Source organism: Pelobates fuscus, chromosome 2, assembly GCF_036172605.1.
Source record: "Pelobates fuscus isolate aPelFus1 chromosome 2, aPelFus1.pri, whole genome shotgun sequence".
NCBI classification, from domain to species: domain Eukaryota; kingdom Metazoa; phylum Chordata; class Amphibia; order Anura; family Pelobatidae; genus Pelobates; species Pelobates fuscus.
In genome coordinates this window covers 326,230,693-326,243,704 of record NC_086318.1, presented here as the reverse complement: position 1 = coordinate 326,243,704, position 13,012 = coordinate 326,230,693, and the positions used below count along the sequence as shown (strand labels likewise).

Genomic DNA, 13,012 nt, shown 5'->3' with positions numbered 1-13,012 from the left:
TAATTCAGGGGGGCTTCCACCTAAAAAATATATTATAACATTACAGAATAAGTAATATATGTTTGTATTCCTAACGCTATAGTGTTCCTTTAAAACTCACACATTTGGAGGATTATTACTGTACGAACAATGTCTAGATCAGGGGGATTACTGAAGATACCAAAGCTTTAGCTCTTTGTGGCATTGGTACCAGACACCATGAAAAATTAGGTGTTAGAAAGAACGCACGACTTATTAAGTCCCAAAGTCCCCACCAGCTGTTCCAAGAGATCGCTACTTTACAAGCAAGGAATAGAAAAGTCCTTATCGCTTCCCTATCAATAACCTATGGTTTCTCTGCTGTTACAGTGATGTAAGTGGTAATTATCTTACCATGTACTTTGTACGTTTTTATTCATTTGACTGTCTAGTGCCTCACAGCTTGTAGACGGGTGGAGACTATTTTAAATTCTGGATTATTTTCCCCTCATTGCAGGCCTTTTTGGATAACAGGCACATGTAGTTCTGCATTCATCCATTCTTATCACATATTGGCATGGTCCTCAATCCCAACACACCCATATAACATTCTCTCATTTTGGAAATTAATACTTTCTAACTAAATGTCAGGGGTCTTGCTGCTTAACAAAAAAGGACACTAACTATTACTTGAAGCTTAAAAAAAAAAAAAAAAAAAAAAAAAAAGAAGGTTTTAAGCATTAAGCATTCCCCATTAGAGAATTACTTTTAATGAACACCACCTTACTGGCAAGACAACATATCTGCTCAATATTATACAGAAGAAATAAAACAGTTTTACATACCTCATTCTGTAACTCGTCATTGCTTTTTGCAGATGCAAGCATCTCAAACAAAGTACCACAAAGGTCATCTACTGTAGGAGTTCCTGAGTTACTTTGTAAAGAATTAAGAACATATCTCTCAACTTCATCCCGAAAAAATGAGCTGTCGTCACCACTGTCGTTCGTTTTGTGCCTTGTTTGGTCAACATATTTTCTTTGGTCTATGTGGTTAACATGGAATTTTCCTAAATCTAAGGTTAGCCTATCTTCAATATCAGTTGTGCCATTGATTGGTAAATCATCAGCTGCTTCCAGTTCATACATTTCTAAAGAGAACACCACGTTATTTCCAAACAACATTCTGCCTTCACCTCCATTTTCTTGAAACAACTTTGCAAGTCTGTTAACTTGATCCTGAGAAAGCTGAGAAACGATTCTAGATGCAGCGTTGCATGCTGCAGTGGCAGAAGTTGATGGGAATGGACCAAACATTTGCTTGATGGCCTTGGTCTCTTTTTGACCAACACTTTCCTTGTCGTAGAAGGTCTTAAGCAGGAACACAGCTCCACTTTCAATCGCCTCCTGTCCATGGTCAGTTCCAACTAGAAAAAAGAAAGAAAGAAGAAATCATATTGGCGTACGTATTTATGACTTAAACTGCCTGTAAATAAATGTGTGTCATCTCTTCTGTAATAGCTTAAACCTTTCACTCCAAATCACATGCACATACAATAAAAATGACAACCTGGGAAAATTACTACCCCAAAGTCACCCTTATGTAAATGTTTAAGTCTGAATTATTGAACCAAGGATCGGCAGATTGAAAGTCACTCGTTGCAGAACAATCAAGTGAGGTACTGTTCCACTCTGCCTACCCAGGTGAAAAATTACCAAGAAGCAGTCACAACACATCATGAATTGCAAAGAATTTGTCTTTAACAAAAAGTAATTTACCTATCAGTTTTGCAGCCTGTAATATTTCTTTGAGGCCCTCGTTTATTGCTTCATGCTCCTTCTGGTCCACAATGCCAGTGACAAATTGAGTTATTTTCTTCCAAGTAAGGTCAGACTCCAAAACTTGTTCACGCAATTTTGATCTTTTGTTCTATAAAATTAATGCAGTTTAGTTAGCAGAGAAGTGTCACTTCAATGGATTTAAAAATGAAGTGTTTGAAGATGAAAAAAACTATCTACATAAAAAAAAGTATTCATGTTTAGAATCTTATGATTCTTATTTTACAACATTATATTTGAAGTAAAACAAGGACTTTAACTGTAAAAGAAAAATATACAATGCCAGGATGTCTTAAAAAAAAAAAAAGAAAGAAAACTAAAATAAACAAGCTCCCTAAGCACCAAAACCTCTATAAACGTTTGTAATGACAATGGTGCAAAGGCCGACAATCTCCGTAGTCTACGTCAAACTGTTTTCAACCAATCTGACAAAAAAACAGCAATTTTACTTACCGTAAATTCCTTTTTTCTTTGTATAGTGGCAGTACTCACAGTTGGGTTGTTCCTTCCAATCTGGGACAAGAAGCTCCCCCTTCTTCCGGTTTTTATGCCTGTGCTCCGCCTGCTGCCTCCATAAATCCTGTATGCCCTGAACACACGCCAGTAATAAAAAGAACCCAAACGGAGACTGAGTCATGCAAAATACATTTAATCTATACAAAAAAGTGGAGGGAAAGCCAGTACTGCCACTATACAAAGAAAAAAGGAATTTACGGTAAGTAAAATTGCTGTTTTTCCCTTCGTATAGTGGCAGTACTCACAGTTGGGATATAACAAGATCCCCGTAAAAACGAAAGGGTGGGAACTCAGCAGGCCACAGCTTGCAACACCTTACGCCCAAATTCAGCCTCAGATGATGAGAATATGTCCAGCCTATAATGCTTGATAAAGGTATGCAATGAAGACCAGGTAGCCGCTTTGCAGATGTCTTCAGGAGAAGCCGCAGCTCTTTCAGCCCATGAGGTAGCCATAGCCCTAGTTGAATGAGCCCTCAATGGAAATTTTAGGGGAATCCCTTTGGAGCGATAGGCCAACCTGATGGTATTTGTCAGCCATCTAGCTAATGAGGGTCCAGAGACAGCATTACCCACACATTTGCCTTGAAAGTAGACGAAAAGATGATCTGAGGATCTAAACTCCCGAGTTTTATGAAGGTAGCATTTCAGGGATCTCCCAACATCAAGGAGATGCCATTTCTTTTCCAGCTCAGATGTGGGCGATTGACAAAAGGCCGGCAGAACAATAGGCTGGTTGATCGAAGCACTTGAAATAACCTTAGGCAAAAAAGAAGGTCTGGGATGTAGAACTACTTTCTCTTGATGAAAAATGGTGAATTCCGGCGAAGATGATAGAGCTCGGATCTCACCAATTCTCCTAGCGGAGGTAACCGCCACCAGGAAGGCCGTCTTGAAGGTAAGAAATTTGATGGAGACTTGACACAAAGGTTCAAATGGTGGTTCACAAAGGGCCTGAAGAACCAGAGACAAATCCCATGTAGGAAAGGAAACCAGCCTGGGAGGCCTCTTCAACCGTATGGACTTAATAAACCTTCGAACAAGAGGGTTAGATGCAATATCCTGAACCAGGAAGTGACTAAGCGCAGAAATCTGGCCCTTGAGTGTAGACACCCCTAGGCCGGCTTCAAACCCATCTTGCAAAAAAGAAAGAATTTTCGGAACTGAGGCTTTGGCCGGATCAGAATTCCGGAGATAACACCAGGTTCTGAACTTCATCCAAACCCTGAAATAGATTCTTGAAGTGGACGAGCGGACAGATGACAGCAAAACGTCACATAGACGGTCAGAAAGACCCTGACCTTGGAGTATCATCCTTGCAGCAACCATGCCGTCAGGTGAAACATTGCTAGGGTTTCTTCTGGAAGCTTCACGTTCTCTAAAATGTGAGAAGAGACCGGGAGGTGCCAACGAGAGATGGCCATGTTTTCCACTTCCGAAAACCAACTCCTGTTCGGCCAGAAGGGCAGGACTGCCAGAATTCTTGCCTTCTCCCAACGTATTTTCTGAACAATTCGTGGGATAAGGGCTATAGGAGGGAAGACATAAGCCAGATCGAAAACCCAAGGGAACGATAGACCGTCTAGGACATCTGGGTAATCTTTTGAATGAAGTGACGCAAATCTCTGCACCTTTCTGTTCCTCCTTGTTGCCAACAAGTCCATCTCTGGCCTGCCGAAGCGTGCAACCAGCTCCAGAAAAACTTCGCTTGATAGAGCCCAGTCCGCTTGGGACCAATGGCTTCTGCTGAGGTCGTCTGCAATAACGTTTAGAGACCCTTTGATATGGGTAGCTGATATTGCGCAAAGATTTGCTTGGGCCCAAGTCAAAATGTGGTAGCAAAGATCTTGAAGAGCTTTTACTTTTGTGCCCCCTTGGCGATTCAAGTAGGCCACCGTAGTGGCGTTGTCCGACTGAATCCTTACCGACTGATTGGTGATGAGAGAACTGAAGGAAATTAGGGCTTCCCAAACCGCTTTTAATTCCCTGAAATTCGAGGAAGCGCATGCCTCTTCTTTGTTCCAAAGCCCTTGATGGAAATGAGAGCCTAGATGAGCGCCCCAACCCGTCTGGGAGGCATCTGTGGTTATCGTAATCCACTGTTTTAGTGTGAACGACAGGCCCTTTGAAATGTTGTCTCTTACTTTCCACCAGTTCAGTTGTTTTTTCACCGTGTCGGATAGACGGAAGGGAGCGTCCAGATCTTCCTGTTTTCGCGTCCACTGGGATAGAATGTCCCACTGTAACGGTTTGGATTCCGCTTTTGCCCAGGCGACGGCAGGTATTGTCGCCGTTAGGAGGCCTAGCAACCTCATAGCATCTCTGATTGAGCTTAGGTTTCTTTGCAGCTTTGATACTGCTTTGAAAATCCCCACTTGTTTCTTTTTTGGAAGAAAAAGAGATAGGGACTGGGAATCTATCCGAAGCCCCAAGAATACTAAACTCCGAGACGGAGTTAATTCTGACTTTTCCAGGTTCAGGATCCAACCGTGATCTTTTAAAACCTTCCTTGCAATCTCTAGATGAAGTTCTAGTAGTTGTCCTGACTGTGCTTTCAGGAACCAATCGTCCAGGTATGGAACAATCGCAATACCTTTCAGACGTAGAACTGCTGCCACGGGTGCCAGAATTTTTGTAAAAACTCGAGGGGCTGAAGACAGGCCAAAGGGAAGAGCCTTGAGCTGCAAATGGAGAATCCTTCGCCTTTTCGTTAGAACTGCAAATCTGAGAAACTTCCTGGAAGATTCTGCCACTGGAATATGCAGATAGGCGTCTTTTAAATCCAATTTTGCCATGAAATCTCCCTTTTGTAATATGTGTGTTACCGACAGAATGCTCTCCATACGGAACTTCTGGTATGGTATGCAGGTGTTGACTTGCTTTAGGTCTAGAATCGGACGAAAGGATCCATCTGGTTTTTGCACCAGAAAAAGGCGTGAGTAGACTCCTTGAAATTCCCAACCTTTGGGTACCTTCTCCACCACATTTTTTCTTAAAAGGATGAGTGCTTCTGTAAGCAGGGCCTCTGTTTTTACCTTTGAAGGATAGCTCGACAGAAGGAAGGATGGCCGAGGACTTGATGAAAACTTTATCCTGTAACCTTCTGAAACGGTTCTTAAAATCCACCCATTTGAAGTACTCTTTCTCCATTCGTGGGTGAAGAACCGAAGGCGTCCTCCCACTCTTTTGGCGTCAAAACTTCCTCTTTTTCTCTTGCCTGTTGGATTCATGCCTAGACCACTGGCTGTTGTTGCCACCCTGTCTGTGGAACCTGCGAAACCGCCCCTGGTAACGAAAGGGCCGCTGGCTCTTGTACTGGAATCTCTTAAATCCCTGGGCTCTTGGTTCCAGCGGAAGGGCTTTCTTTGTATCTGACATATGTTTAATAATGTCTTCCAACGGGGTACCAAACAGCTTGTTCCTCTCGAAGGGTAATTCACATAACGCTGCTTTCGATGCTGAATCAGCAGTCCATGTTCGAAGCCAAAGAGCCCTCCTGGCTACTGATGATAACCCCATAATTCTTGCTGATAAACGAAGAAACTCCTCAGCAGTATCCGAAAGGAATTCATTGGATAGCTTCAGCAGGAACATGAGATGGGAAGGGTCCGTATCGGATTTTCCCATGAGGGAATCTTCCAGTGCTTGAAGCCAAACACTCTGGGCTCTGAGCACTGCTGAACCCGCAATTTCAGCTCTGCACTGAAAGCCTGCGGCCTGGTATATTCTTCTACATGAAGTTTCGGCTCTTTTGTCCATAGGATCTTTGAGGCCAGAGACTTCGCCAATGGGTATAGTAGTTTTCTTAGATAGTTGGGCAATCTGAATATCTACTTTAGGAAGATCTTCCCACTTTTCCTCAGACTGGAGTTTGAACAGTAGTTTAAAATGTTTTGAAATGAACGCCCGTCTTTCAGGATTCTTCCATTCCCTGTGAAGGAGATCCAATATTTTTGGAGACATAGGGAAACCTTTAACCTTCACATTGGTAGGTTCCGTCTCTTGAAAAGCCGCACTCACTTCTTTAATGAATCTTTTCAACTCTTCTGGTGGAAAACCCTCCTCCACACTAGAAGTTAAGCTGGAAATATCCGAAGGAGAAGAAAGGGAACATTCTCCAGAAGAGACGTCAGACTCAGAAGGGGATCTATTCCTCCTACGCTTTTTAGGCAATTTCTCCTGAATTGCAGGGTCTTTCTTCATCGTATCTTTAAAAGACTCAAATGTCTGGGACAAATTTTCCTGAAACCAGCCCAGGAAGGATGCCATATCCGACTGTTTTGTTTTTTCCAGTAATTCAGAAGCGCACTGGTTACATGTCTTTTTGCGACATCCGTCAGGTAGAGGAACAGCACATTCCAGACAACATAAGTGCTTAGACTTGCTTGTGGCTTTTTTGGGCACAGAAATAGACATCTTGTCCTTATCTGCCTTGTCCGGAGCTATAGGGCTGGACATATCTGTGAATCAGAAAAAAAGGAATGAAATTAATAAAATATTAAAAAATTTTTTTAAAGAAAATAAACGCATGCATAATAGTAGGTGACAAAGAGGAGAGTTTAAATAGTTAAACCTCACCTTTAGCCACCTGAGGTCCGTGTAGGAGGGCTGGTGACACGGAAGAACCGAACTGCACACCCACCCTTGGGGTCAGAAGGGTTCAGCACAGCTTAAATACAGTTTTTTGAAAGTTTGAAATTTTGCGCCAAAAAACTCCGGATCGCGCATGCGCAGTAGCGCGATACCGGGTTTGGTGGAACGCAACGTCACCCGGGCGTGCGTTCCACTGCTGTGCGCATGCGTAAGGAACCACGAGGAGGACCGCCCGGGAACTCCTGCGGAAGAGCCACATAAATTGCCCTACCTGGTCGCGTTCCGTAACGCTGGACCGGAACCTCTGCCACTCAGCTCCCGCCCGGGGAGCTATCGGGCGTACACCTCCCCGATCAGCAGCCTGTGCTGATCGCACCTTCTCCACCAGACTGGGGAACCTGTCCGTCCCATTTGCCGGGACAAGAAGAACTGGCGTGTGTTCAGGGCATACAGGATTTATGGAGGCAGCAGGCGGAGCACAGGCATAAAAACCGGAAGAAGGGGGAGCTTCTTGTCCCAGATTGGAAGGAACAACCCAACTGTGAGTACTGCCACTATACGAAGGGAAAAAGTATATTTTACCAGCAACTACAAACTGGAGCCTGTGCTAAAACAAAGCTAACACAGAAGTGGACTTCCGCATCAGATTGGAAATTAGCGAATGTTGTACCCATTCACAAGAAAGGTAGTAGAGAGGAGTCGGGCAACTATACGCCAGTAAGCCTTGCTTCAGTAGTGGGGAAAGTGATGGAAACCATGTTGAACATCTAAAATTTGATTGGGTAATTAAAATAATAGATCAGGGTGGTGCAGTAGACATTGCTTACCTAGATTTCAGTAAGGCTTTGACACTGTTGCACATAGAAGGCTTATTAAACTGCAATCTTTAAGTTTGGATTCCAATATTGTTGAATGGGTAAGGCAGTGGCTGAGTGACAGGCAACAGAGGGTTGTAGTCAATGGAGTATATTCGAAAGCAAAGTCTAGTTACCAGTGGGGTACCGTAGGGATCTGTACTTGGACCCATTCTCTTTAATATTTTTATTAGTGATATTGCAGAAGGTTTTGACGGTAAGGTATGTCTTTTTGCTGATGATACTAAATATGTAACAGGGTTGATGTTCCAGGCGGGATAAGCCAAATGGCAAATGATTTAGGTAAACTAGAAAAATGGTCAGAGCTGTGGCAACTGACATTTAACCCCTTAAGGACCAAACTTCTGGAATAAAAGGGAATCATGACATGTCACACATGTCATGTGTCCTTAAGGGGTTAATGTGGATAAGTGCAAGATAATACACCTTGGACGTAAAAACCCAAGGGCAGAGTACAGAATATTTGATAGCGTCCTAACTTCAAAATCAGAAGAAAGGGATTTAGGGGTAATTATTTCAGATGACTTAGGTAGGAAGGCAATGTAATAGAGCAGCTGGAAATGCTAGCAGAATGCTTGGTTGTATAGGGAGAGGTATTAGAAGTAGAAAGAGAGAAGTGCTCACGCCATTGTACAGAACACCGGTGAGACCTCACTTGGAGTATTTTACGCTGTACTGGAGAACGTATCTTCAGAAGGATATTGATACTTTAGAGAGAGTTCAGAGAAGGGCTACTAAACTGGTTCATGGATTACATGACAAAACTTACCAGGAAAGGTTACAGGATCTTAACATGTATAGCTTGGAGGAAAGACGAGACAGGGGGGATATGATAGAAACATTTAAATACATAAAGAGAATCAACACAGTAAAGGAGGAGACCATATTTAAAATAAGAAAAACTACCACAACAAGAGGACACAGTTAAGTTAAACGGGCAAAGGTTTAAACACATTATCAGGAAGTATTACTTTACTGAGAGGGTAGTGGATGCATGGAATAGCATTCCAGCGGAAGTGGTAGAGGTTAACACAGTGAGAGAGTTTAAGCATGCGTGGGATAGGCATAAGGCTATCCTAGACTTAAGATAAGGCCAGGGACTAATGAAAAGTATTTCAAATTATTGGGCAGACTAGATGGGCGGAATGGTTCTTATCTGCCGTCACATTCTATGTTTCTATCAGTTCTTCCAAGATTGGACAGTGATTATAGGCGGGATGGTTTAGCACTTTTAGTCTGTCATTGTCATCCAAAGCTGGGCAGGACAGAAATGTGACAAACAAAAAGCATCCCCATTTAGAAAGCTCACACACAAAAAGCAAACAGTCTTAGGCACCAACTCAATATTTAAATAAATAAATCACTTTCTGTATAGATAGATATCCTAGCACATATAGAATAGTAAAGTTAGAGATAACTATGATTTAAAAAAAAGCATTATTCCTCCAAACTTTCTTAAACATACAACATATCCTTGTTTTTCCTGAATCCGCTGTCCGATAACTTAGAGGAAGTGACATGACTCACTTGATACAGTTTGGCAACACGCACAAGGTGAACAGTTACATCACAGGTCCATTGTGTGCTGCATTCTAATATGTCTCTGTTTTACAAAGCGTTGCTTTCTTCTATCTATACTCAGGCACATTTCTTTTTATAAATTATAATAATAAACAAGTGTTGGTGATATAACAAATATCTGAAATCTCAGGTCAGTAGCCATTGCCTTGGTAAAGGATTACAATTTATATCTCAGATGCCTAAATTAGTGCTGTGCTCGGCCAAATCATTTCATTTTCAACACAATAGCGGAGATTACAAGTCAGTATCTTCCCCTCACGCTAGCAGTAGCTCAGAATGTTGAACACAGTTGACTGCGAAATGATCAGCTTTCCTCAATTATAGTGGCAGCTGTAAGCATAGTTGCTGCCAGGTTGAGAAAGGGCCTGAATGATAATGGTACAGAGGATTACAACGTGAATACTATAGAATTAAGGGATGGGAATGATAGAAAATTGGAGGCTAGGTAGGATCATCAAATTGTGTGTAATAGAAACATTGTTAGATAAGCTGGGAGGATTCAAAAGGGATTATTGTATTGAGGGAAGGTGTAAATGGGAAGGATTAAAACAGATTTTCTGGAAAATGTGAAGGATTGTGTTTAGGGGACATAACAGAACAGGTTATGACAAGAGAAAAAGGTGATGCCGGCGCAAAGTGTGATGAGAAATAACTTGGTGGGATGGCAGAGTATATGACTTTATCATTTAAACAATCTAAGTATATTTGCTGGGTATAACTACTTCTCCTGCCGATAAATGTACTTAGGAATTTAACAGACTTTCTTCAGAGGCTTTGTGCTTGACGGATCAGTATCTGGCCTCCAGATAGGGAAACTCAGACCAAATCAACGTGAACTTGACATTCATCCCCCTGCCATTATCATCCTTCCTGTACGTTTAGAAAGAGCAAAGGTTCACTCCAAAGTATCCACCTTGCTTTATTCTGGCAACACAGCATCTTATTTATTTTTTTTGTTTTGGTTACTCATGCTTGATTATATATGTATGCATCAACTGTTTTAATTTTATCCTCAGCCCGTTTTACTGTGTGGAATTAGGTCCCGCTTGTGGTAGGGATGGGATGATACCTTAAGCATGTTAAAGGGCGCTAGGCCGCTGACGGCTACTTACCTTTCTCCAGCGCCGAGCTCCCTCTGTGCTGGGGAACTCTCCACCCCCTGCCGACGTCATATCCGAATGTGCATGCGCGGCAGGAGCCGCGCGCGCATGCAAACCGCCCATAGGAAAGCATTACTCAATGCTTTCCTATGGACGTCCAGCGTCTGTGATTTTCACAATAAGAATCGCGGAAGCGTCTCTAGCGGCTGTCAGTGAGACAGCCACTAAAGGCTGGATTAACCCTCAGTGAAATATAGCAGTTTCCCTGAAACTGCTATGTTTTCAGCTGCAGGGTTAAAACTATGGGGAAAGAATTGGTTTGGCTAAAATTGGCAAGGGGGCGGGGCCAAACACCGTTTTAACCAATCAGCACCTCCTCATAGTGATGCATTCAATGAATGCATCTCTATGAGGAAAAATCAGCGTCTACATGCAGAGCGTGGGACGCTGAACGGCAGGGCTGCTTACTGTGCATCTGAGGAGTGGCCACTTGGAGGTGTCCCTAGGGGCAATGTAAACACTGCCTTTTCTCTGAAAAGGCAGTGTTTACATGAAAATGCCTGAAGGGAGCCATTATACTCACCAGAACAACTACTTTAAGCTGTAGTTGTTCTGGTGACTATAGTGTCCCTTTAAGCTAAAATAGTTTTTGTGCTTTGAGAGGCACTTTAACAGGCCAACATAAAGTTCAAAATATGTGTTAGTATGTAGCTATTACAAATGTAACACTGCGCACATACAGATAATTGTTGGGTAATTTCATTTACTAATTGAAGTTTTGAGAGGACAACTGGAGAGAGGTGTTAAACATGAACAAGTAAACACTAAGGTCGAGGAGTCATTTAGAATTGTTGCACTATGTGTCTTGTATAAAATATTTACCATCAAGTCTGCAGATTCTCCTCTGTAATCATCTTGTCTGGTGACATTTGAAAAGGAGCGCAATGCTCCTGTGAGACGAGGTAAAACCATCTCTTTCTTATTCACTGATCCATATGATGAAAAATGAGATTTTACTCCAACTTGCAAGACCTAAAAAGGAAAAAAAAATATAGATATATATGTATTAGTAGGATTTTCTTGGGGTGGATGTAGAATAGATCAGGAAATAAACTTACAAATAAAATAAAAATAAAGGGAAGAGAAAAAAATAAATCGATAATGCAATACTTCAAACTTTTTATTATTACACTTTAATTAGTTTCATTAACATGTTAAGACCAAAAGGCATATGACATATGTGAGAAAATGCATAGATATATTGTGGAACTGCACTCAAACCCTTTATCTAAGGAATCCTTGGGTGCTAGCCGGATCAGTCCCAGTACCAGAGGACCAAATGTTTAAGTAGAAGTAAAGAAAGTAATCCAGGCACTCCAAAGTATCCCAAAAAAAAGGCAACTTTAATTGGACCCACAAACCAAAAAAAACAAAGTTTCGACCCTAAGGTCTTTGTCAAGCTTGACAAAGACCTTAGGGTCGAAACTTAGTTTTTTGGTTCGTGGGTCCAATTAAAGTTGCCTTTTTTTTTTTATACTTTGGAGTGCCTGGATTACCTTCTATATGTGAGAAAATTAGCTGGAAACATGACGTACAACATGAGTGCATTTGAAAAGTGCTGGCTGCAGGTAACAGGTTTTTTTCATTATAAGGTTTGTAGATGAATGTCAAAATTTTGTTGACCCACCCAACCATAATCAAAAGAGTGATTCACCTTCTTATTTATGGTTTTGTATAACTCCTTTAACCCCTTAAGGACACATGACATGTGTGACATGTCGTGATTCCCTTTTGTTCCAGAAGTTTGGTCCTTAAGGAGTTAATGTTCAGGTCTTTGGCGAGCTGAGGTTAACCTTCCACACTTCCTATTATTCTTTCCTATAGATCACGGGATGTATCACAAATAGATTGCACAGGGGGCATGGGAAACAAAGTGTGTACATCCATGTAATGTACCGAGCTGAATAATCATATGCCTAACAATGTAAAAATGCTCTGTGCATTCTAGTGGTGCTCTTGTGCAACAAAGTGTACTGAATGATAGTGTGAGGCTCTCACACATTATCGCAACAACCTGTAAGACTCTGCTAGAGTGGCATGTCACAGAAAGGAAAGGAGATTGCTACTATACGGCATTTTTTTCTTAAAAACACTATCTGGTGCATGATATAAAATAATGGGTGACGAATAATGGGCATGAATTATACTGATTCCTTTATATATATAACCAAAAAAATGCTTCTGGAATGCCTTAAAAGAGGGGAATAATGATAAAAACTGCAAACAACAGGCATTATAAAACACTGCTGTAGAGTGCATCAGGGAATTTCAATGATCTGATATTCCATTATTTGTTGCAGGTTTCCAGCTGGACTGGTATTTAACTACCTAGCACAGTATGTTCACGGCCTTTGTTAGATGAGCAATAAATGGTTAATCCAAAAAGCCATGGACATAATGGCTTATTTTTTTTAACGTCAGTACCCAGCATGATTCAAGAAGAGAGCAGATTCTCTATGCCGTTCTACGAGTAAGTAGATTGTAGTAGGATT

At 41.7% G+C, this 13,012-nt stretch overlaps 1 protein-coding gene across 1 annotated transcript in view; it reads right to left on the bottom strand.

Annotated features, from left to right (window-relative positions):
* Positions 1-13,012, bottom strand: part of ASCC3 (activating signal cointegrator 1 complex subunit 3) — a 647,451-nt gene that overhangs the window by 590,052 nt on the left and 44,387 nt on the right. The window contains exons 2-4 of the mRNA XM_063443555.1: positions 11,343-11,492; positions 1,737-1,887; positions 804-1,384 (exon numbers count right to left, since the gene is read on the bottom strand). Of these exons, the coding sequence (XP_063299625.1) occupies positions 804-1,384; positions 1,737-1,887; positions 11,343-11,492 (882 nt within the window). The remainder of the gene's footprint in view (positions 1-803; positions 1,385-1,736; positions 1,888-11,342; positions 11,493-13,012) is intronic.